At 47.6% G+C, this 26,469-nt stretch overlaps 1 protein-coding gene across 6 annotated transcripts in view; it reads left to right on the top strand.

The window, feature by feature from the left end:
* Positions 1-9,093: 9,093 nt before the first annotated feature.
* The window catches only part of LOC133349947 (protein diaphanous homolog 2-like), a 92,205-nt gene continuing 74,829 nt past the window's right edge, over positions 9,094-26,469 (top strand). For all 6 annotated transcript variants that reach the window (XM_061563846.1, XM_061563844.1, XM_061563847.1 and 3 more), the window contains exon 1: positions 9,094-9,885. In XM_061563846.1, coding sequence (XP_061419830.1) covers positions 9,739-9,885 — 147 coding nt within the window. In that variant the 5' untranslated portion in view covers positions 9,094-9,738. The remainder of the gene's footprint in view (positions 9,886-26,469) is intronic.

Below are 26,469 nucleotides of genomic sequence, written 5' to 3'. Positions count from 1 at the left end.
GATTCGTCTTCTACCGCTGAAGACGAAAGATGTTCAGTATTTGAGCGTCACACCGAATCTAGGAATCACCCCCGAAGACGACGCATCGCAAGACGGGAAACGGCTTGGGGATGGCCTTCATCCAGCGGTGGAGAGATCATGGTTCGTGATGACAATTCCCTATTGTGTTGTTATTGTACTGCACGAGTGGTGTGCACACGTGGAGTTAACAGAGTATTGGCTTGATGACAGTGGCGGCGGGCTACGAATGAATGATGTAGCTGGGGACACATTGGACCGTCGCCGATCATGACGTGGGGTATTTGCGCGGTGAGTGTAAATGTTTGGCAATCGATGTTCAACAAATGAAAGTGGCGATGCTGCGTTGGCAGCGGTGCACGAGCACAATAAACAAAACACTCACTCAACAACTGAACGGATTTCTTGAGCTTGTTTATTTTCATGGGAATCAGCGGTTTGATGATGAACTGTAGTGTCTTTACGGAGGATGCCATGTCTTCAAAAGAGACTGGAATGCGTTGCGAATTCCCATATGCAACACCTGCAGTACACAATATTGACGAGGGGGGAGGGTGTTGCGCAGTGTTAAGTAAATACAAATATCCCCGTTAATAGCCTTCACCAACCAGACTGTTTGAGTAAGTGCTTGTTAGCGCGTAGCGCCTATGAAGGTCAGAACGGTATTGCTTTTTATTGCGTTCAATATTGAATGTGAAGTGGTCTTGCATTCTCAGAGCGGTTGGTCAACAAGTCTGCTGATGATGGGCGAAACTGGTCCAGAGTTTTCTTTTCGCTTAAAACTTTCGTGACTGCAAGGATTCATATGATTGGTTCTTTCGGTAAAGGCTGTCTACGTGACTTTACCGAAAGAACCAAGAATACAGAGTTTTCTTGTTTAAACACATTTCTGCTTGTATTATATTGGTCCGGAAAGCCAATCGAGGCGATGGACTAAAATAATGCCTTCTTGAGATGTATATAGTTAGAGAAACTGAATGGAGTGTTTCAAAACGGTGGCTCACAGTTGCCGTGGCGAAATAACGTAACCACAAAATAAGTTGGTAATTTTAAATTTAAAAAATGTTACGTGATCAATTATACATATGTTAAAGTTATTCCCATTGTACAATGAACGCATGTGTAGTGTAGTAGCGCCGACTGGTGACCAGAAACGGCAATTGCGGTGTACAACAGTACACACGCGAGCGAGTGACAGTATACACGGCTGTGTTGGCAGAATGGAGGAACTGGGGAAAGGGTCGTGGAGGGCCCCACTTGGGGAGCCTCTGGAACCGACTAGCAGGTTCGAGAAGGGAGGCGCGGTCAGGGCGGAGCCAGGCCACGCTGGGAGGATAAAAGGAGCCGAGAATGGGAGCTCGAGGCTGCCGGTTCTGGGATTGGACCGTCTCGTCTTTGCTGTCGTCTCGTCGCCATCGTCGATATTGCGCTGCGAGATAGTTGTTGGCTTTCTCTGGTCAGCGCCGTCGGTGTTAGACGGCAAGTGTCGTGCACAGGCGAGCGACTGTAGAGTGAGTGCAGGCGAGATCGTGAGCGGTCAGTGAAGAAGGTGCCTCTACAAATATCGTCTCCGATGTCACTGCGCTACACATGGATGAAACGCCAAAGAAATCTGAACCGATTTTTGTAAACATGCAGACTCAACGCGTTTGGCAATAATACTGTGGCCTTGAAAGGAAACATGTAATAGGCGACGTTTCGGGCAATTGCCCTTATTCATATCACATATATGAATAGCATTTTCCCGAACTTCCGCCCATTCTATAATTTCCCTTTTAATAAGGCCCCAGTGTTATTCATAAATGTGTTGAGTTTTTGATTCTCAAATGTCTACGGTTACGTACCCCTCTTATACCACGGGGTGGTGCTAGAGGCCCACGAATTTGTGAGACAATGCAAGTCAAACCACGCGTCCTTCACGTTTCCATTCGCACAACATGCCTCCCACCATCACGGGCTGTAGGACTATAATACGGCAGTGTTCTATACTTGCAAGGGCCACAGGCCACATGTGGCCCCTGGTGGCCTTTAGTGCGGCCCCTGAAGTGCGGACCCCGACAATACACGAATGTGCAAACACCTCCATCGTTTAACACGCAAACTTTCGCGACACAAACAAAACATGCCAATGAGTTACTAGTTCAGCACACCGGTGTATTGGAGAGGAAAGGGGCCGTCCATAAATGACGTCACGCACCTAGGGGGGGGCGGGGGGTCAGACATTTGTGACGATGTGTGACGAGAGGGGGTTTGAGAAATGTGACGTCACATCAAAATGCGCAACTTTAAATAAATATAGACAACACGTTCTACTTTATTAAATAGGCTTTTTAATCAATGTTTTCTCCTACAACATCAGTGCAGCGCCACATTAAATGCGCACTACAATGACAATCGTTTAAAGCGATTTGAAGCATGTTGTATTTTCAAAATGGAAATATGGTTTGGGGGGGGGGGGCATAGCTTTGTGACGTCATATTTTAGGGGGGGGGTCTGACTTTGTGCGACTCCGTGTGACGAGGGGGGGAGGGGGGGTCAAAAATCGGCCAAAATCGCGTGACGTCGTTAATGGACGGCCCCAAAGCCGTAACATTTACGATGCAAGTATGACGTTTCGCCAGTAATTACAACCAGCCTCATCAGGCAACATCCAGAATTGTGGAGAAATCCTCCTGTCTCGGTCTTCAATAGAGAGACGAATGTGATGTCATCACTTGTGAGCCAATCACGTGCGAATACCTCAGGGGGAGGGGGGTTAATTTATTCATACAAACCCAATGGTTTCAAATGTGTGGCGGCCCTCACGTGGCCAATCAATTGGTGTCCCACCACAAAACATGCAGCCCAATAACAAACCACCACGCAAAATATCAGATTAGTGGAAATTACAAAATTGTGTTTATGAATAATATGTTTCAGCAGCAGCATCCATGAACAATCCCACTGTTGGATGAAGGCCCCCCCATGCTCTCTGTTTTATACTGCGCAACCTATTAACATGTAACGTTGAACCAACGTTGGGTCAGCATTGGTCCAACAGTTCCAACCATACGCCAAGGTTGGCGCAACGTTGGCGTGTTTACTGGGAAGTCACTTCCGTCAGCAGGGGCGCAGCTATCGAGAGCGCAGGCGGTGCAACTGCGACAGGGTCCACGCGCGGACCGGACTGGATCCAAGCGCCGGGCTGCAAAGAAGGAGCGGGGGTGGGAAATGAGTGGGGAGAGTGGGGTCCCGTTTGATTGGTAGCACCAGAGCCCATAGCGCCACGCCAAGTCCACTATTATCTTCTTGCGGATGCCAGCAGCAATGTTCAGGAGTTCGATGCCAATTTCGAGGTCCGCGGCTGGACACGACGAGAGGGCTGTAGGGGAGAGAGAGAGCGCGCACACTACAGCGGTTCACTGTATGGGCCAGAGTTTGTGTTGCATGACCGCAATTGGACATCTGTGTAACTACCGGACAAATGTGAAACAGTGCTTTATAACTCATCGGATTCCTCCAGTATGAAAAACTGATTCTATTCCGAATTGCACTGTAACTTGTCTTTAATGTATATTTATGTATATATATGGGTTTCGATGTATCTCTATACATGTATGTCTCGATGGGTCTCTGTATCTATATGAGTAAATGTTTAGCTCCGTGTCTGCTATATGGTCCAGAGTTTGGGTTGCATGGCTAAAATCGCTGTGGCTTTTTTATTGTTCGATGCGGTTGATGGCTCCTCCAGGGTCTTCGAGGAGAAATGTCAAATCCAGGAGATGCGATGTTTGGGTCTGGATTGAGATATCTTGACGTCTGCGTTGGTCCACTCTGTTTGCCAGCGTGCTTCCCCGATCTGGATGGGATATCCACCCCGCTGTACAGTACAGTATGCAGTCATAAAAAATCGACTGTCCTAAGCCAGGGGAGGAAATTCCACATTTATACGATGGGAGCAGTGAATCCTTAGGAAAAGGCACTGGTTCAAGTTCAAGTTCATTTATTAGGTATAGCCCTGTGAGCCATTCAGCTCTTGAATCGGGTGCAACCGCAACAAACAAAAAACAAAAACATGAACAAAAAAAACATCTTAAAGTGAATATGTGACTAAGTGCAAAGAGAAAATCCAAGAAAAGACAGCAAAAATATTGCAGAAAAAAACACCGTACACCAACGCTGTGTGCAAAAATCCCAGTGGGATGCAAGTCAAACAACAACAACAACCACAAGACAACTTAGATTAAGGCCATCAGTCTAACTCTGTACTACAACAACACAAACATGGCTAAACCAATACACTTTTCGAAATCACCAAAATAAAGCCATGAAGGCAATGAAAAAGCAATCATAGGAACTGACGGAATTTTAACAATAAATGGCATAAACAACATGTACTACCAAAACCCTGCAGCCATAGCTGGCTGCATGAGTCACTCCACAACAGCAGGAGCATCAATCGGAGTATTGTAATTTTTCAATGCACCTTTAAGATCAGCACACTAAATCAAAACACAGGTCATACTTTGTAGCGATCATCATGGTGAAATGTGTATATCGCATCACGTAACACAATAGTACACAATGTGTGTTGTCTACATCACTTAATGTACGTAACGTTTGGACAATACAACACACAAGAAGCTGACATCTATTTTTATCTGGCTGGCGTGTGATTGGCAGATGTGGTGTGTCGGCATTGCTGGTGACGTCGGGACCCACGGCACTCCCCCCCCCCCCCAGGTGTGCGCGCGTGTGTGAATGCGGAGTGGTGGCGCAGTGGTTAGCGCACTGCGCTACGAACCTTGCAGAGACCCGAGTTCGATTCCCCCCGGCGACGGACAACACCGGTGGTGATTATGCGAATCAGTCAATCCTGGCCTTGTTCTAGCCCATGCAGCCTTAAAATTGAGTGTAAACATCGCGACGATAAACAGTGCACGTACAGTCCTGATAATTGTCAATCCACTGCTGGATGAGGGCCTCCCCAAGCCGTACGTGGGGGTTATTTGGCCATAATGTATCACTCTGGTAAGTACGGGTTGTGAAGGTGGGGAGAGCATAGACGTGGGAGCATAGGAGTACAATCCAACAGTTAATTACGACGTCCACCGAGTATCCCCAGTCTAGGTCCAATTGTCTGTGCATGGTGGTGATTAGTTTCATTTCATTTATTTGGTATAGCCCTGTGAGCCATTCGGCTCTTGAATCGGGTTTAACCACAGCGAACAAAAAACATAAACATGAACAAGAAAACATCTTAAAGTGACTATGCGCAAACAGAAAAATCCAGGAAAAATCTGCAAAGTCTTCCAGATAAAGCACCGTACACCAACGCTGTGTGCCAAAAATCCCAGTGGGATGCAAGTCAACCATCGAAGCACGAACCAGGCTCAGACCAGCTGAGCTTCCGAGATCTGACGAGATTGCACGCATTCCGGGTGAAGAATATGGACCCCTAGATTTGAAGCTTTCGTGACTGCAAGGATTCATATTCTTGGGGTTTTTCGGTAAAGTCACGTAGGAAAAAAATGTAAACTAAAATTACTAAAAGTAAAATAAAAATCACGACGTTTCGGAGGCAACACAAGCTTCCGTCTTCAGATGGAACCGTCACAGCACGATTGCTGCACGATAGCTTGATACAGCTATCGTGCTGTGACGGTTCCACCTGAAGACGGAAGCTTGTGTTGCCTCTGAAACGTCGTGATTTTTATTTTACTTTTATTAATTTTAGTTTACATTTTTTACCTACGTGACTTTGCCGAAAAAAACCCAAGAATATGGACCCCCTTGATTCACCTGCCGTTCCGGGAGATGGAATCCAAACTGTGACCTCTATATCGCAGGCCCTGTGTGCTGACTATCACAGTGGCTTCAGGGTTGCGATTTCCGCATGGAAAATGCGGAAGGAGGGTTCAAATTTTCCCGCATTTTTGCTAAAGTCAACCGCAAACGGTGGAAAGACTACTCCTATGACCGCGCGCTTTTAACAACACGTTAATGCGTTCTATTGGAAAGGATACATCATGTACATGTGCTCGTAATCACGGCTCCGCATTTGAATAAAGTATGTGGTTCTTGTGCGGAAATGCGGAAATCATATATTCATTCCAATCAGTAACTCAAAGCTCTACGTGATGCTGGGCCTTGCATGTATCCTTTCCAATAGAACGCATTAACGTGTTGTTAAAAGCGCGCGGTCATAGGAGTAGTCTTTCCACCGTTTGCGGTTGACTTTAGCAAAAATGCGGGAACATTTGAACCCTCCTTCCGCATTTTCCATGCGGAAATCGCAACCCTGAGTGGCTTCATCCCTTCGTTAAAACGTCGTGTTTACTGGCTGGCATTATTACCACGTGTGCCACAAGCCGGTATTTTCGGAGATTTATGGGTTTTTCCCACGCGGTTCTCTGTCATGTAACAAAATCACCATGAGTGTAACCCTACTAATGTACACAGAGGACAAACTCAATACATCTGTCGATAACACTCTGGCCTGAGAATTTTAAATATATATAATAGGCGACGTTTAGGGGAATGCTCCTTCTTCATAGCACATGAGTGCATACCTGTCAGCCCACACGGTCTACCCGTATTCTTGTACAGGGAAATTGAGATTTCAGGTCCATACGGAGTACAGCCGTTTCAATATGGGCAAAAACAGCAAATCGCGTCTATTTGTTTGTGTTTCTCCCTTCTGATGGGACTTTGTAGGATGAACGCTGAGATTTATAAGGGCACGGGGTGACCAATACGGCCTGAATTTGTCTGTAATTAGGTAGGGCACTGATAAGGGTTTGACAGATATGTGAGTGTGAAGAAGGCCTATTGACCGAAACGTCGCCTATTACATGTTTGTTTTCTTTTCAGGACACATTGTTAGGACAGTGTATACAAATGTCTTAAACAATTGGGCAATTCATCTTCTTGGTTCTTTCGGTAAAGTCACGTAGAAGGGAAATAATAAAATAATACAAATAAAACGTAATAAAATAATTCTCACGACGTTTCGGCCACAACGCAAGCAGCAGTCCTCAGGTGAAGAACAGGTCTGTCGGAAAGACAGCGTCTGAATGATAATTATTTTATTATGTTTTATTTTTATTATTTTATTATTTCCCTTCTACGTGACTTTACCGAAAGAACCAAGAAGATGAATTCCTGCAGTCACGAAAGCTTTAAATCGAAAAATTGGGCGATTATAGCTATGGAACGCAAACTACTGACCCTAGAGTAAGCCCACTGTGGCGGAGGAACAGCAAAGCGACACAAACTCTCCCCACTGAAGCCCTCTCGCTGTGGCGAGCAGCACACCCTAGACATCGCCATCGACTTCCTGAACATATTGCTGCCATACGCAATTCTAGAATAGTCCGTGGGCAATGTTAGTCTATGGGCAATGTAAATATATGGGCGATGTTAGTGAATGGGCAATGTAAGTCTATAGACAATGTTTGTATATGGGCAGTGCAAGTCTATGGACAATGTTAGTGTATGGACAATGTTAGTGTATGGGCAATGTAAGTCTATGGGGCCGTCCATAAATGACGTCACGCGAATTTGGACGATTTTTGACCCCCCCTCCCCCCCTCGTTACACGGCGTCACAAAAAGTCAGACCCCCCTCAAATATGCCGTCATAAAGCTCTGCCACCCCCAAAAACATATTTCCATTTTGAAAATAAAACATGCTTCAAATCGCTTTAAACTATTGTCATTGTAGTGCTTATTTAATGTGGCGCTGCACTCTGATGTTGCAGGGAGATAACACGCATCAAAAAGGAGGCATTGGAAAGCTTAAATTTAGCATAAAATTCACTTGCAAATATTCAACGTCTAACTAAAACTGCGGATGTTCAGAATATTATATTGAAATTATCTTTTAATTATAAAATATTAAAAGTAATTATAACTACAAAAAATACTTTTAACTTTGTAGTAAAAAGAAGCAAAATTGAGAGTACAATTATAACAATCATGTCATATTCATTCCACAGAATGAAAAGCCCTGGTAGAATCATTAGAATCAAAATGTTTAATAAAAATCATTTAAAAAAATCTAAATTGATGCTTCTCCATTCTCCCACGGAGAAGCAAAATGCTCCTTCATGGAATAAATTAAAGGTGACCTTAGTAAATTTAAATAATCAAATAGTTAATAATGAAAATTAATCAAAATTAGTGTTGTTATAACAATTCTATATTTATTTAAAGTTGCACATTTTGATGTGACGTCACATTTCTCACCCCCCCCCCTCGTCACACATCATCACAAATGTATGACCCCCCCCTCCTAGGTGCGTGACGTCATTTATGGACGGCCCCTATGGGCAATATTAGTGAATGGGCAATGTAAGTCTATGGACAATGTTAGTCTACGGGCAATGCTAGTCTATGGACAAAGTTAGTCTTGATGAAATGCTAGTCTAAAGACAATGTTAGTCTATGAGCAATGCGAGTTTACATTCAATACAATTATATTGCCAATGCAAGTCTATGGGCAATGCAGTAAGTCTATGTATAGTAATAAACCACTGATGTCGTCCGCGATCATTCAAAGGGAGCGATTTACAAAACTCCGAAGCCCACTCACTCTCTCGTCGACATTTATCTCCCGAACCAGACTGCTGCCATCGAGAACACAACACCGTTAAATAAAACATAAAATAAGTATAACCAGTAAAAACAACGTTTTTCACTATAAATCCTTTATATGCGTGGCGGCTAGAGTCCTCTCGTCCTCTGGCTTGAGATGGCTGCCACCTATGGGTCAGATGATTGTCTGCCACCATTAAGCAATTGGTAATTAAAAAAAAAATTCTCTAAACAGTGTAAAATTTTGGAAAAAAAATTTCACGAAAATTAATTGTCACGCACAACGAGTCTGTGTGCAAAATGTCAGCTCGATTGGATCATGGGAAGTGGGTTTAAAAATGACCGAAAGATTTGCACGGTCGTAAGCAAGCAAGCACGCAAGCAAGCAAGTGAACTTAATATAAAGGATTTAAAAAATTCGCCCGCCCGCACGGACGCCCGCACGCGTCTGCGCGAGGAATTGAATCCGACAACCAAAGAATTTGCCGCGCGAGGCGGCCCCGCGGACTCCACGTGAACTGAACGCGATGGCGGTGAAGCAGCGCCACCACCACTGCCGCCGCCGCCGCTGCTGCTGAGACGATACCACAGAAGAGAAAGGCAGAGAGAGGCCTCCTTCTCTGTCTGTCTCTCCTCTCCTGTCTCCATTTACAGCTTCTGCAGCAGGAGGAGGAGACGAAGAAGCAGCAGCAGCAGTAGGAGAAGCAGCAGCATCAGCAGCGAGGCCGGAGGGAGAAAGGGCGGCTTGGGCTGGGTTTCGGGCGGAGCCGTGGTTTAACCCACTCACTTCTTACTCGCTCATCCTCACCGCTCACCCTCATCGCTCATCAACAACATAATCAACATCGTCGCCGAAGAGGCGTCTCGAACAAGACCTCGCGGCGGCTTCGTTGAAGACCTCCTGTGGACCGTCGTCTGCGTCGTCTGCGAACGAGAGAGGAGGAGGCGGAGGAGGCGACTATTGCCGACCAGACGATGTCGCCTCGATCATCATCGTCGTCACGTTACTGCCGCCACTGACAGAGGATCGAGTCGGAGTGAGCGACGCCTCGAGGTGGTGGGGGGGCAAGACCCGGACCCTGACCTCGGCCTGACCTGTGACCTGACCCCTGACCTCGCCCGTGACCTGACCCCCGGGGCCAGCATGGAGATCCCGCCACACGCACGGGGAGATTCACCAAGCCGCCGGGACAAAGGAAAGAAGAAAGGAGGTGGAGGTGGTGGAGGAGGAGGAGGTGGAGGTGGTGGTGGAGCTCCAGGAGACGAGGGCGACCACAGGAAATCCAAATTTGTACGTGCATGGCGAGAGAGGGTTTAGTCCCCGTCTAGACTGCGGTGATGATGGGTGGTGTGAGTCGTGTTGCTGCCTGCTGTACTGTGTACTCACTACAGTGTGTGTGTGTGTACTCACTACAGTGTATTGTGTGTACTCACTACAGTGTGGTGTGCGTGTACTCACTACAGTGTGTGTACTGTGTGTACTCACTACAGTGTGTGTGTGTACTCACTACAGTGTGTGTGTGTACTCACTACAGTGTGTGTACTGTGTGTACACACTACAGTGTGTGTACTGTGTGTACTCACTACAGTGTGTGTACTGTGTGTACTCACTACAGTGTGATGTGTGTACTTACTACAGTGTACTGTGTGTGTACTCACTACAGTGTGTGTACTGTGTGTACTCACTACAGTGTGTGTACTCACTACAGTGTGTGTGTGTACTCACTACAATGTGTGTACTGTGTGTACACACTACAGTGTGTGTACTGTGTGTACTCACTACAGTGTACTGTGTGTACTCACTACAGTGTGTGTACTGTGTGTACTCACTACAGTGTGTGTACTGTGTGTACTCACTACAGTGTGTGTACTGTGTGTACACACTACAGTGTGTGTACTGTGTGTACTCACTACAGTGTACTGTGTGTACTCACTACAGTGTGTGTACTGTGTGTACTCACTACAGTGTGTGTACTGTGTGTACTCACTACAGTGTGTGTACTGTGTGTACTCACTACAGTGTGTGTACTGTGTGTACTCACTACAGTGTACTGTGTGTACACACTACAGTGTGTGTACTGTGTGTACTCACTACAGTGTGTGTACTGTGTGTACTCACTACAGTGTGTGTACTGTGTGTACTCACTACAGTGTGTTTACTGTGTGTACTCACTACAGTGTGTGTACTGTGTGTACTCACTACAGTGTACTGTGCGTACTCACTACAGTGTGTGTACTGTGTGTACTCACTACAGTGTACTGTGTGTACTCACTACAGTGTACTGTGTACACACTACAGTGTGTGTACTGTGTGTACTCACTACAGTGTGTGTACTGTGTGTACTCACTACAGTGTGTGTACTGTGTGTACTCACTACAGTGTACTGTGTGTACTCACTACAGTGTGTGTACTGTGTGTACTCACTACAGTGTGTGTACTGTGTGTACACACTACAGTGTGTGTACTGTGTGTACTCACTACAGTGTACTGTGTACTCACTACAGTGTACTGTGTGTACACAGTACAGTGTGTGTACACAGTACAGTGTGTGTACTGTGTGTACTCACTACAGTGTACTGTGTGTACTCACTACAGTGTACTGTGTGTACTCACTACAGTGTGTGTACTGTGTGTACTCACTACAGTGTGTGTACTGTGTGTACTCACTACAGTGTGTGTACTGTGTGTACACACTACAGTGTGTGTACTGTGTGTACTCACTACATTGTACTGTGTGTACTCACTACAGTGTGTGTACTGTGTGTACTCACTACAGTGTGTGTACTGTGTGTACTCACTACAGTGTGTGTACTGTGTGTACTTACTACAGTGTGTGTACTGTGTGTACTCACTACAGTGTGTGTACTGTGTGTACTCACTACAGTGTGTGTACTGTGTGTACTCACTACAGTGTGTGTACTGTGTGTACTCACTACAGTGTGTGTACTGTGTGTACTCACTACAGTGTGTGTACTGTGTGTACTCACTACAGTGTGTGTACTGTGTGTACTCACTACAGTGTGTGTACTGTGTGTACTCACTACAGTGTGTGTACTGTGTGTACACACTACAGTGTACTGTGTGTACTCACTACAGTGTACTGTGTGTACTCACTACAGTGTGTGTACTGTGTGTACTCACTACAGTGTGTGTGTGTACTCACTACAGTGTGTGTACTGTGTGTACTCACTACAGTGTGTGTACTGTGTGTACTCGCTACAGTGTGTGTACTGTGTGTACTCACTACAGTGTGTGTACTGTGTGTACACACTACAGTGTGTGTACTGTGTACTTACTACAGTGTGTGTACTGTGTGTACTCACTACAGTGTGTGTACTGTGTGTACTCACTACAGTGTGTGTGTGTACTCACTACAGTGTGTATACTGTGTGTACTCACTACAGTGTGTGTACTGTGTGTACTCACTACAGTGTGTGTACTGTGTGTACTCACTACAGTGTGTGTACTGTGTGTACTCACTACAGTGTGTGTACTGTGTGTACTCACTACAGTGTGTGTACTGTGTGTACTCACTACAGTGTGTGTACTGTGTGTACACACTACAGTGTGTGTACTGTGTGTACACACTACAGTGTGTGTACTGTGTGTACACACTACAGTGTGTGTACTGTGTGTACACACTACAGTGTGTGTACTGTGTGTACTCACTACAGTGTTTGTACTGTGTGTTCTCACTACAGTGTGTGTGCTGTGTGTACTCACTACAGTGTGTGTGCTGTGTGTACTCACTACAGTGTGTGTGCTTTGTGTACACACTACAGTGTGTGTACTGTGTGTACTCACTACAGTGTGTGTACTGTGTGTACTCACTACAGTGTGTGTGCTGTGTGTACTCACTACAGTGTGTGTGCTGTGTGTACTCACTACAGTGTGTGTGCTGTGTGTACTCACTACAGTGTGTGTGCTGTGTGTACTCACTACAGTGTGTGTGCTGTGTGTACTCACTACAGTGTGTGTGCTGTGTGTACTCACTACAGTGTGTGTACTGTGTGTACTCACTACAGTGTGTGTACTGTGTGTACTCACTACAGTGTACTGTGTGTACTCACTACAGTGTGTGTACTGTGTGTACTCACTACAGTGTGTGTACTGTGTGTACTCACTACAGTGTGTGTACTGTGTGTACTCGCTACAGTGTGTGTACTGTGTGTACTCACTACAGTGTGTGTACTGTGTGTACTCACTACAGTGTGTGTACTGTGTGTACTCACTACAGTGTGTGTACTGTGTGTACTCACTACAGTGTGTGTCCTGTGTGTACTCACTACAGTGTGTGTACTGTGTGTACTCACTACAGTGTGTGTACTGTGTGTACTCACTACAGTGTGTGCTGTGTGTACTCACTACAGTGTGTGTACTGTGTACTCACTACGGTGTGTGTACTGTGTGTACTCACTACAGTGTGTGTACAGTGTGTACTCGCTACAGTGTGTGTACAGTGTGTACTCGCTACAGTGTGTGTACAGTGTGTACTCACTACAGTGTGTGTACTGTGTGTACTCACTACAGTGTGTGTACTGTGTGTACTCACTACAGTGTGTGTACAGTGTGTACTCACTACAGTGTGTGTACTGTGTGTACTCACTACAGTGTGTGTACTGTGTGTACTCACTACAGTGTACTGTGTTTACTCACTACAGTGTGTGTACTGTGTGTACACTACAGTGTGTGTACTGTGTGTACACTACAGTGTGTGTACTGTGTGTACACACTACAGTGTGTGTACTGTGTGTACACACTACAGTGTGTGTACTGTGTGTACTCACTACAGCGTGTGTACTGTGTGTACTCACTACAGCGTGTGTACTGTGTGTACACACTACAGTGTGTGTACTGTGTGTACACACTACAGTGTGTGTACTGTGTGTACACACTGCAGTGTGGTGTACTATGTGTACACATTGATGTGCGGTATAATGTCCTGTACTGTGTACTCACTGACAACGTTTCGTACTGTGTGTGCTCTCTCGGATGCATTGTACCATGTGAATGTACACTGCTGTTGTCTGTGAGTTCACCGTGTGATGTGTGCTGTACTATAACTCAATACTGATTCATGTAAAGTGTAATTATTGCTCGACTGTGTACTGTTGTGTACTGTGTACTCAATATAATGTCTTGTGATGCGTCTGTTACTCTAGAAAGTGTGTACTCCCATCTGTACTATTTTTGTGCTTACTGATATTCTGGGAGTACAGTACTTACAAAATAATGTACACTTCTGTGTGTGCGCTCTGTATTTAAGTATGCTAACACAATATTATGTACACGTACCTTGTGTACTCTCAGTGTGACGTCCTGCTCGTGTAACACTCTATATTGCATTGTGTGTACTGACTACAGCACAGTGTAGTTTGGTTTGTGTACTGTGTTGCTACTGTGTGTCGTCTCGTATTTGACATCCTCACTACAATGTTACGTGTGTACTCCACTCCTTGGCCATATGCTGTACTGTGTGTACAGTGGCATATTCTGTGTACTGTGTTGTTATTGTGGTGGTGTACTTGTTCTACTTTCTGGCCTGTGATGTTGCTGTGTGTTCATTCATCACGTGCGTGCTCATTGACCGTATGCAGTACGTGGTTGGAGTTTCTGTGCGACGTATTGTCGTGCCTACGTCTGTACTCATGAGTTGTTCGACTTGTGTGCTGCAGGTTTGTGTGCGAATTGCGTACCGAGTCTGACACATCACCCGTGTGATGGACATGCTGTGGCACCCGATATAACTAATCGACATGGACATCTGATGTGAGCTCTCAATCTTTGAATCGCAGGTGTGTCCAGCCCAAGCTGGGGTTGGCAAATGGCAGAGGAATTCAACTTCAGAGCGAACAGCACAACAGAATAATACGGGGACATAACAGAGTCGGTTAAACACTTTACATCCCTCCCTCTCAGACAAATCTGTGTACGCAGCAATAGACTCTGCGTGGAACTGCACGGTGTACCGTACAGGGTCGCATATCCGACTCGCTGGGATCCGAAGGTTATAAGCGGATGTGTGAAAAGGTCGGATGTGCAGACATCCGCAGGAATTGACAGTCGCATCTTGCGTGAGGGTTGCATTGGGTGTGGGCGGTTGTTTGGTCACGGGAGGGCAAGGGTTATCTGATGGTCGGTTACGGGACGTTCCGTATTCGCGTGCCGTTCGCGTGCGTAATGTTGTATTCTTAAACACCGTGTTCCGTAATAGGAAACGCGTTCACCACCAAAATGCAGCCCCCAGGATGACTACCTTGCCATCTGCTCCACGGTCAGATGTCGTTTGAAAAAACACTTTTCCCTGCAGGCGACGACCTGGTTCTGAGCACCCATGGACTTTGAAAACAGAGGCACAGAGGCCAGAACAGTGACTGCAAATTCCAACGAGTTTGGGGGGCTGCTGCTAAGCTTAGAACCTCTGGGAGCCAGGGCCCTAATTGACCTTGCGTGGGTGAAGTCACGTGCTGTTCAGTGTAAGCAAACTCTTTTTTTAAACTGTTCTCAACAAAGTCGTGGTTTACGTAGACCTGGATCACTGAATGTGGCGTCACGGAATGATGCCCCGCTGTTCATAGCAGTACGTTGTTTACAAGCTGGCATAACCACGTGTAAATATCAAATTTTAGAGGTGAAGTGGTGGTGCAGTGGGTTTTTACCTACGTGACTTTACCAAAAAAACCTAAGAATATGAATCATTGCAGTCACGAAAGCTTCAAATCTAGAATTGGTGACCTAAAGTTTGTTACCCAATTACAGCTAACATCAGTAGCGAGTAATATCTGAACCGGTCCTGGGTACCGGCATTCACCAAATCGTGCACTGACCAACTTGGTAAAGTATGGATAAACTTTTTTTTTAAAGATGTGGCTTAATAATGTTGATAGAGTGGAGCAGTGGTGCCGTAAAGTGTGCACTGTGCCGTGAACCGGGCGACATGAGTTTGATTCCCAGACATGGCGAACATCAGTAGGGAGTGATATCTGAACTGGTCACCAACCACCCACGCTTATCACCGTGGTAAAGTATGTCTCAAACAACTCCCTTTGACCAACTTGGTGAGCCCTTTGTCCATCAGAAGATTTACAAAGTGCTTTGATTCTTAACATTTCCATTGAAACTACAAGTCTCTTTTCCAAGAGAGACCTGGGTTAGAAACAAGTACGAGGTGTATTAAATATATATATACCATCCATAGTGTACTGGCTATGGTTTTAGCATGATCACACTCTTTCATATCTGGGCACAGGCCTACAATATGTAGATAGCAAGCCCCTCGTATAATGAAATTAATCCCAAGGCTGTAGCAAGTCGGCTGTTGTGGTCAGCTGTTGTCCAACATGCGTGCAGCCGTCCGAATGCAAGACGACATGTCAAGACATGGGTCTCATGCGACGTGTGGTTGGGGAAGAAACTTTTTGAGCTTCGCTGAGCCGCGAGGTTGTGTTCGGGGCAAGGGAACAGCGTCGCTAAGGAGATTTGCAGCTATTAAACCGAATTGGCGCTGGAAAGTTTCCTTTAGATAAGCTATTCCCGATGTGTACATTCATTTTAAAAACACATGCGCATATCTTGTTTAAAATGTTACGACCAAAATCGACTGGGGGGACAAAAGTGTTTTATCTGGAGCAGTTAAACAAATACGGTGCGCAGCATTTGAAATTGCCAGTCTTGTAATTTTTCGCCTGGCTGCGCAAGCAAGCGATCGGGGGAGGTAATCCTTAAGTCGTGCCTTGTTTTTGCACCGGCCGTTTATCGGCCTATGCTAATCCGGTGGAGTTTGTGTACAGTCTTGTGTGGACATTTGCAATTCGGGGTCAAGGCTTCTGATATCATCACGCACATGTCCCTTTGGATTTGGTGGCATTGTGCTGCCTTGTGGCTTTATGTGGCTGATGCTGCCCGCACAATTTGAATGACCGCAAGACACAGCTGGTTGTGTTTTTTGGTGGACACGATTTTGAGTTGTGCACGTGTAAAGTTACGTTACTGCAGTGTTAATGTTTTAAGGCGCAGCCCTGCATTTACTGGCTCACATCACTGCTCGAACGAGCTCTACAGAGAGTGCCTCTAGAGGGTATTTAGCCTACTCTTCCATACTGGCCAGACGCATTATTAATATTTCAGCTACTTATTTACTTAGAAATTGCTCGTCGGGAAAATATTATTTCTTCAAGTGACGCTCTTTGTGTAAAAAAAAAATCCCTTATTCGCCACGATAAACTACGAACACTTCCTTTTAGTCTGACAAGAATAAATGTGGGCTCGCTTGCAAATTGCCCATCTGCTGCCAGAGACCAAAACAAAGCAAATGGGTTTTCAACCGTATCGCAACATGCAGAACGTCTGGCTCGGATCCAGGTGTTAGGGGGGGGGTCATTTTCACGGTTGGGAAGGTCGTCCATGTTGAGCAGTGTGGTGCTCTGTTGTAGAGCTGGGATACCCAATTTATTTAACTAATTTATTACAATTTTACCGATTATCAGCGCGTAAGTAGTTTGGGAAAAAAATGTATTTCCACTTCTGATGGGTAGGGGGGGGGGTGGGTTTGGCGGGTTGGTGATGTCATTGGCAGCATCACGTAGGGGCGTGGCTCGTTGGGGAGTGGCTTGTTGGGGGTTTCCCTCTTTCGGGAGGAATGATGGGGGTGTCCACCAAAGGAGACCCGAATAATCGACCACAAAATTAGTCATTTGCAGTCGACTAATCTTGCCGTCTCCGCTCCATTGATTTGCGTACTCGGATAATTACAAGCTTCGGAACAGGAGCGCGGTCCAAAGCAATGTAGGGCAAGTCAGTTTTTTTATGTGGGACAATTATACCCAGCCTCAGACGCGCAGGCCCAACCCCACTCCGAAGCGCTTAAAAAAATTATCGCATCACGCAGAGAGCGGTACTTGTGTTGCGTGACAAAAAAAATTCCGCGGGATTAAATGTGCCCCTTATCCGGCATGTACAACATAATTGAACGAGGGCTGTTATTGTGCACGCAACGAGTTTGCCTAAACAAATGTTATAACAATTGGTGGAGGGACGTATCTGGAAAACCCAGCAGAATATGTATGAATATACAGTCCAGTGGCGGTGGTGGTGGTGGTGGCTCTGTCCATGGCATGTAATCCAGAACTGTGGTGGCAGCAAGGGTTGGTTGATCGCACGTTTTGTGAAACTCCCTTCCTGTGTGCGTCGAGGTGTCATAACCCTGGCTCGCCAGGAGAAGGCGGTACAACAAGTGTGGACTAACCTCCATCTGTTTCCATCCGTACGGGGATAGAACGTTGCCCCCCCTCGCATGTGTGACTGAAAACATAAAAAAATAAAAACTCAACATAGCTGGATCCGCCAGATTAAAGAGTCATTGGGCACACTGCGGCTTTCCTTATTTCCTGAATAAACAAGTAAATTACTCTTTACAAACATTAGTGATGCGGATTGGGATCACAATTGTGAAATACAAAGGTAGACAAGAACAGGATTGTGTTCTTTGGAAAATGAGAATTTGAAAATGAAATGCAGCGTGCTGTTGTACATGCAAAGGGAGAGCTTTCGATCGGTGTGTCATACCCAGGTCTTGAAAAGTGTTCAAAGCATCTGGGATTACACTGAGAGGAGACGGATGATTTATACTGAAAGAGGAACACTTGGATCAGGGAACACACACACACCCATCAGAGATATCATATTGTCTGTTCAAGGAAAGAACTGGCATCGGACACATTATAGCCAGAAGGGGCTGATCAATGGGCTTGGCTGGTGATAAATAAGAACCCAAAGGAGCAACCGCATTATAGCTCGCCGCTGTTAGCCATGTCCAGGAATCCAACTCTGTTTGCCGGGTCTAAAGCAGCGCAGTACACTAACCACCGCGCCACTGGGTATCCCCATGTAATTCAAAGCCCTATTGTAGCGTTTTGTCCATCAATAACCAACTATTGCCGAACTGACTCGCTCGAGTCAAAACTGGCACTTGTTGAATGCGACCGAGACCTCCACATGCAAGCAGGGGCAAGCAGCCTTTGACGGCATGACGTGTGCTTTGCCTCGCTTTTTTTTATCTGCGAGGAATTATAAAGGCCGGGCGGCATTGGGTTGTTTTGCGCTGACGGGGACGCGGCATTTGTTTCTTTTTGTTTTGCCGCGGGACCTCCGAGAGGCACGCACAGAGGGCCCGATTGTGGTGAAGCGGTGTGGGATTTGGCCTTCGGTGGGTGCGAGTGCAGCGGCGTAGCACCGCGCGCTATTCCCGTCCGCGTTAGCCAGCGCGTGAATTGTGCGTACCACGGGGAGACGATTAATCGGCAATGGGTGTGGACATTGTTCGAACGGTTACGATTTCAGGGACGCTGCCATCAACGGGGCTTGGTAGCTAAGTCAATTTTCCGCACGAGCGCCGGGCGTGGAACCGCGTGGACAGTTTTTTTTGGTTTGTTCCAGCGGCCTGGCTTGCTGTGGACAACGTCGCATATCTGACCGTCTCCAGCGAGCCGGATTGTACTCTGTTGGCGACCGTTTTGGTGTCTCTCTTGAGCATCGCTCCATCTAAGGAGGATGTAAACACACGTGCGGTTTGGGCCACGCTTCCCTTCGTTGCGACTTTTTCGTTTGCTCCGGGCTTCTGGAACAGTTCCAGTTTTGACGGAACCGCTCCAGCCAGCTGTGATGAGGTTTTCGTGGTCCAGGGTGTGGTTGCAGGAAATTCAAACCGGGCATGCTCAGAAAATATTACGGCGGCCTCCACCACTCGCGTTATCTGCGTACAGCACCGCGTCGCATCGGGCGCCTGCGTAGCCCCCTTTTTGTGCATTCCACTGCTGGATGAGGGCCTCTCCACGCCGTGAGGCTATGTGGGCGGAAGGGGGGGTTTATTTGGCCGTACATCACCGTGCGGGTTGGTGAAGGCGGGGGAGTGGGTATGTGGGAGAATCAGAGGGCAGTAGAATTCTAATCGGCCGGAATGCGCCCACTCGCATCGGATCTTCAACACATTCCAGGTCATTTGGTCACGGGCAGCAGGCAGTTGACGCATTGAAAAAAAAGTGCCAAACCAGAATTTGTAATACACTGTGAGTTTAATACCATTGCACGTGGATTGCCGTGGGTGAATGTATCGCAGACCACGCATAGTTTTCACTACATGTTCCAAATTCAACATAAGGCATTGTTGATATGCACCCAAAGCCAAGATGTGTACATTATGCCTGTGACTTGACAACACAATCGCCGGGTGGATTGTGTGTTTTACTGTCAACGTGAAATAATCGCCGGGGTACTTTAGTTTTTTCGCACATGGAGCCATATTGTTTCTGTTACTAAATGCGAGTTTCCATGGCAGCGGATCGTGTTGTCTCCCCCCCCATCCCACCACCATCCCACCACCGCCAGTGTTTGTCCTGAATAGCACCGCGTGCCAGCTGACGGCTGTGCTGAGATCACTTGTCAAGGGGTGAACCCTGAAACGGGGCCCCCAAAGCCTTCCCTGCAATTGCGACCGGGGCTTAAAGACTGGGGCTTGAATTCGCAATCAATAATTCTCCGGTACGCGAGTCGACTGCATTCGGGTAGGACGTGGCCAGTAACCGCAGCCATAGCGAGAGGTTTAATACCTAATGTGTATGTTGAACGTCTTTCGCACCGTACTTAGCCAGCCGTGCTCATCAGAGGTGCGGGAGAAGGGAGATGTGGTGTGCCGGGATGCCGATATGTGTTCTTGGTCGCTGGTGGCAGGCTGACGCAGGTGGCACGTGACTCGTAGTAGTAGCCACAGCCATCGTGAGAGATGTGCTTGATGTGGTGTACCGGTTGTGGAAGCAACCTATGGATTTCCATTCGGAACAGACTCGGCTCACATTAAGCCCTGATCGTACCCAGGCTCTGTGTTCTAATTTACGTTGTTAAGCATTCCTTCGCACGGCAGCCCGAGTTATATTCCCGGCTAACATCAGTGGCGAGTGATATAAGAACCTGTCCTGCCCACAGCCGCCGTCACCAGCCTATACTCGCCAGCGTAGTGAAATACGGTGGAATACAAAACCTTCTTCGCGGGATGCCTTCTTTATCCCTTGATGGATTGAGAATGGCTGCAATTGATTTTACTTTTTAAAGTTTCGCCAGTGGCATTGTACCCATTGTGAATTGTGAGCGGCCGACGGGAGGACAGGACCCATTGTGGACTTGAGTACACCTTCAATTATTCTTAGCACGTCGTCTCTCGTATAACCCTTCCTTCCAATCGGGATGCTCGGCCTAACGACATTGCACGTGAATATCCCTTTCACTAATCCACTGCTGGATGAGGGCCTCCCCACACACGTGCGGTTCGTGCGGGTCTTTCGGCCATACTTCACCCACGCTCGTCGTTGCGGGCCGTAGCAGGCGTGGAGCAAGGGCGTTAAAAGCGTAGAAGTATAGTACAACAATAGATATTGCTGCACCGCCCTCTCGCCGCCCACCACGTAGCCCCGTGCAAACGTGATCTGACGAGATCTGTCGAGATCATCGGGTGCATTCCGTGCGATGTGGTTAAGGGCGTTTGCGACATTTCGCTCGGTGCATTCAGCCCGTCGTGTGCCCAGCACTGGACAGGTGGCGCATACGGACTTGGAATGTGGCACTAGCGGAGAACGGGACGCCGTGCTAGTGGACAACAGTGGACAGTGGACAGTTGTGCAAGTGTCCTGGAATGCGCAGTTCAAAAGTAGCGTAGAATATGGTCAAGAGAGAGCGGTGCTCGTTTTCAACCCGTAACCTTGGTTTTCATCTGTCAGCATTCCTGCAAAGTAATCTGTAACCTCCTGCCCTCTGTCAATACTCTGCCGGGTGAATGCCTCCGCACTCCGTGCGTGTTGGGCGTGGAGGAGAGTTTGACCATACTTCACCACTCTGGTCTGGGCAGGTTGGTAAAGCAGGTAGCGGCGAAAAGGACCGCTTTAGATGCTACTCGCCAAAGGATGGTTTTGCCGTGGCCAGGAAACAAACTCAAGATAAAACGTAGAGACATTTTTCAAATGGATAATAGCTCAAAAGTGCGTACACTCATTGTGTAGTTAAATACAATTTCAGATGAAGTTACGTATTAAAGTGGCCTGTTTTGTTACAATCCACTCATGATTGAAGGCCTCCCCACGCCACACGAGTTGTGGAGGGTAGACTTTTTTGACCATACTTAACCATTCTGGTCTGCACGGGTTGGTCAAGCGGGGCGACAGCCAGAAACAGTTCAGATTATCGCATGCCACCGGCCACCGATGCTAGCCGTGGCCAGGAATGGAACTCGGGATGCAGGGTTCGTAGCACAGTGCATGAAACGATGCACCACCCCTCCGCGCATTTCGACATTCAGATCATAAAACGGCCGTTTCTCCACCGCGCCCCCTCCACTCGTGCTTTTTGTAGCTCTTCGTTTTTGTCAAGCGTCTTGAGATGCCATTCAAATTTCGAGACGGTATAACCCGACGTCGTCGTCGTCGTTGTTGAACAGAAGTGTCAGAAAAGCATCGGTTGGCACTCAAAGAAATGCTCGTCCTTCCCTCCCACAAATTCAAATTCCAAGCTGTTTTGACGGCACTGCCCTCTGCAGCCAATAGCAGGGCAGCCCTGCTCCCAAAGGCAGTCGGCCACCTCCCAACAGCAGCTGGCCTCGCGATGACACCCCAAGTGCCATTGGCTGCGATCGCTTCCGTTGGGTGGGACTCGGGTTTAAAGACGGGGGGCAAGGAAAAGTTTCCAGTGCTCTCGTTGCCCAGATATGGAAAAGCTCTGAGCTAACCGTGCCGTTATTAGCACAACGCGCCTTCTTGTTATAAACGCTTCCAACCGCTTTTAAACGATTTATTTGAAACCTTGAAATGTGCCCCTTTATATAATTGAGTTGAAACAAATCAGCGGTTTGTAAATTTCAAATTGCCCAAACGGACAGAAATCTCACACTTTAATGGCTTGTTTTACTTGGCCTCTGTGCACTTGCTCTGCGTCAAACGAAACTGCGTGCCCCTGCCGCGCACACCCTTGATTATCAGATTTGCGCCCGCCGATTAAACAAATGTTGGTTGTCGGTGTGCGGCCGCGCGCATCGTCGACAGCACACGGAGTGTGGCAGAGGTGCCACACTTTACGCTTCTAAAATATCACTCCACTTTGCCCGGGCTGCGCTGTCACAGATCAGCTGGTTGTGCTTTAACCCTGACCACACGGTGATATTCCGAACGCAAGTCCTACTAGGGTGCCCGCCGCTCTCCCTAGTCTTCTCAATGGTCCGTGGTTTTGGAATATTTGCTGGCATCTATTTACTTGCCCAAATAAGCTCAATTCTAAAATAATATTTTGAAACTTCATTGGCAGTGGTGCACGACCACAAATAAGCCGATTGCCAATAACGCTGCCCTAAAGAGGATGCGTTAAGTAATAGGCTATTTTTCTTGGGCATTGGTGGTGCTTCGTAGCAGAGAGACAGGAGGCCAGAAAGATTGGTTGAATACATCGTTGGAGTCTGCACGATACGTAATGGGGCGCTGATAGAAAAATTGCATTTTTCTTTTTACATTTAACGGTGGCTAAATGTCGTTCTCTCTGTCCTTCTTGGGCCGTGATTGTGCCCCACACGTACCCATTCGTGACGTTTGCCATCGGTGGCATTTGCAGGAACTTTGGAAAGCATTGCATTTCACATAGTGACCCAATGATTACCAGAGTTGGGCTGATTTTGAATGTGTTGTGCGCAGCAGCTGTTCCACGAGTTGGGACGTACACTCCAGACACTTTACGGATGTCGGTAATCATGAGTGAAATCATAAAGCGGCTTGTCACTTGGGAATAGTACGTCAACCAATTTGGACTGTAATTCATACAGAAATAAGCTTCCTCTAGCCTCCACCACGAAACTGTATTTGGCCTACTCTTTCACGCTGGCGAGATGCAAGTACCCACAATTAACCCCGATCGACTAATTGCGCGTAACCCATTTATACCGCTGGATGGGCCGAGGTGATGGGAGGATTCATGAAACTGGCACCGTTCTTTAAACTGCCGCACCAGGAAATAGGAACTGTGACCTCTGGATTGCAAATTCCAATGTGTGACCGATCACAGCGCGGGGTCAAACCAGTGACTCGTTTCTCCAATTTTGTTTTTAAACAGTACGCGAGCACCTTCACAATGACACCCGCCATGTGCATTTATTCCGATGATTTTTCAAAAGTTTGTTTGTCGGATTGGCTAATTTGGGAAATGCCCCTGGCTGGGGACCCGCGGTGCGGTCCGCTCAAGGTGACTCTGCACTGTCAGTGTTTGGCTGCAGAGGGGTGGCGGAGGGCAGCGGGGCCCCAGCTTGTCAGCAGGCCAAGATTATCAGCCTCAAGCGGGCGGTGACGTACCCCCTCCCCCACCCCCCAGGTGTATCCGGAGGCAGAGATGACAGCAGGATTACCAGTTTACTCTGCTCATGTTTTTTTTCACGGAAAATTATTAAAACTCGTCATCGTCAGCCATCGTCTATACACTGCTGGATGGAAGCCTACCCTCCCAAGGTGTCACCAGCTATCAAAGTCCTGCGATGCACTTATTTATCCTACTGCGGGGTGTAATTCCCGTGACAAATGCTACGTGCAGTCTGCTTCGGAGTGGATGTTACGGATCCCCAGAAGTTGTCCACAAGGGCAGGCCATCGTGTGCAGGCATCGGGGTGCAAATTTTCCGAATTCTAAAATGACCCGCAAATTAACCACTCGGGATATACACAGCACATTGCCCCCTACACGCAGTCTAATGCCCCAGGTCACCCTTGCGATTGAGGCTCATCCCGGGCCTCTTGAGTTCTCACCTGGTTACACAAAATCAACTTGATCTCGCACCTGCGACTAAGCTCTTCCCTCCCTCGGCTGCGACTCAGTTATTCGTCTCCACCGTCGGCCATTATCCCTAGTCGCGACGCGTCGTGCCGAGGCCCACCGACTAAAAACTCACATGCCGCCTATTTTATTTCCTTTTTTTAAATATTTCTTCACACACACATTGCAATCACTTTTGTCCTCGGCCCAATCGGGCAGGTGTTTGGCTGAGCCATCACTCGGCAAGCCCTGAGTTGCCTTCCCCAAGAGGGTCTTTCAGGAGACACCGTCACCGGGCGCAGTTGCTCGTTGGCCATACCCAGGGACGTCTGCTCCCAAGTCCGCCCCTTTCCTCTCCAGCACCGAGGACGCTGCCCCCAGCCTGCGGTGCGGAGCGGAAGCCCCCCCCCCCCCTCCCACCATACTTCACCCTGGTGGCCCAACACGGACCGTCGCCTGCCCCCTGACGACATGTATGGGAGGTTGCTCTGTGGGCGACTTAAGAGTGCAAAAGTTACCATTTACAGTATTTCAATAACGTACACATTGGCGCCAGTTCAGTATCGCGCGTTGTAATTCTGCCTACAGCTGTCCGCTTTCGCAGTTTCAACAGAGCTGCGATTGCGCAACACGCGCGCGTTCCCCTGGCTCGAGACGGACTCATGTGGGCGCGCTGGAAAGTCTGACAATGAGTCCAATGAGTCAGTTTTTCATTTCTTTTTTTAGAAAAGCCTAAGATGACACATGCTTTCACTCATCTGGCTCACTATGCCGGCCTCGTGATTCACGTCTTGAGAAACAACTTTTGTTGACTCGCACAGAGAAGAAGGGTTTCTGAGCACGCTGCGGCGGCGGCGATGAAAACATTTTGTTTACTGCGATCGCGTTGCCACTGCCACGGTCTCCTGCCGAGCGCTTGATTGACAACGCCACATGTGGGCGGCGATTCGACACGGGAGGCAGAATGCATCTGTGCGGATACTGCAGAATACAGGCGGCAGCGGCAGCAGCGGCAGCAGCGGCAGCGGCCACAGTGGCGGTGGCATGAAGAGGAAGGTCTCCTTGACACTGATCTGAAAATCAACAGCGCAGTCACCAGATATCACAGTCTCACGTTTCGTTATCCCCACCAACCCCCCCCCCCTTAATAAATGCGCTTAATCCGTGCACGCGTGCATGTGCAGCCTTTTGTCAAGCCCCTGCTTGACGAGATGGGAGCATCCCCGCACCATGTGACCATACTTCATCACACTGAGCAGTGTTGGGTTTGTTTTGGCAGGTTGCGTAGATGTGGGAGCCCAGTGCAGTATCGCCATGGATTCTGCTGTATCGCCCTCTGCTGCCTACAACTTAGCACTACGGCCACCTATAGCGCCTGATTTTTGCCCATACAAGCACTATACAGGTGAAATACCTGCTTAGCTTACAAAAAGGCCAGCTGATTCATTTTAGCAGCTTAACGGTACAATGGGTGCGGTGCTTACAAACACTGTCACCACCGTTGACACTCACTGATGCCCTATCTGGCCGACTGAGTGGCATTAGTCCGAAGCTGTGAGGCACCTGTCAGAGTCCAGGACAGATGTGCCCTCTGCTTGTGGGCAGATCCATTAGGCAATAACCTCGCAGAATATTGAACTCATCCTCATAACTCGTAGGGGGATGGGTGTGGGAGGGGGGGGGGGTGTTTTTGAAGAAAGTCTCATCTGGTTTTAAGAAAAAAATGCGTATTACAGGAGTCTTGCCTTCCACAAATGTGTGGTGAAATCACTCTCAAGATGACTTGTTCCGAAAGTCAGGGAACCGCTTTGAATTAACATTTTTTTTTATGATTTCCCAATTTTGACCTGTGAAAACCGCATTTTGGTCACTTCCCGTACGCCATTCTAACAAAATGATTACGTGTCACTTCCTTCTATAAAACCAAATCAGTCCATCGCAATCGGGGGCGATGAATAAGTGATAAGGCGCACATTATTACGATGCATGCAGCGGGCCCTGCGGTTTTAATCGTTCGTCGCTAAACGTTGACGCATTCCGATCGGCGAGCTCG

This window comes from Lethenteron reissneri, chromosome 32, assembly GCF_015708825.2.
Source record: "Lethenteron reissneri isolate LAM-NWPU_2019-01 chromosome 32, ASM1570882v1, whole genome shotgun sequence".
Classification (NCBI taxonomy): Eukaryota; Metazoa; Chordata; class Hyperoartia; order Petromyzontiformes; family Petromyzontidae; genus Lethenteron; species Lethenteron reissneri.
Note: the sequence above shows the minus strand (reverse complement) of the source record. Positions and strands in the feature narration are given on the sequence as shown.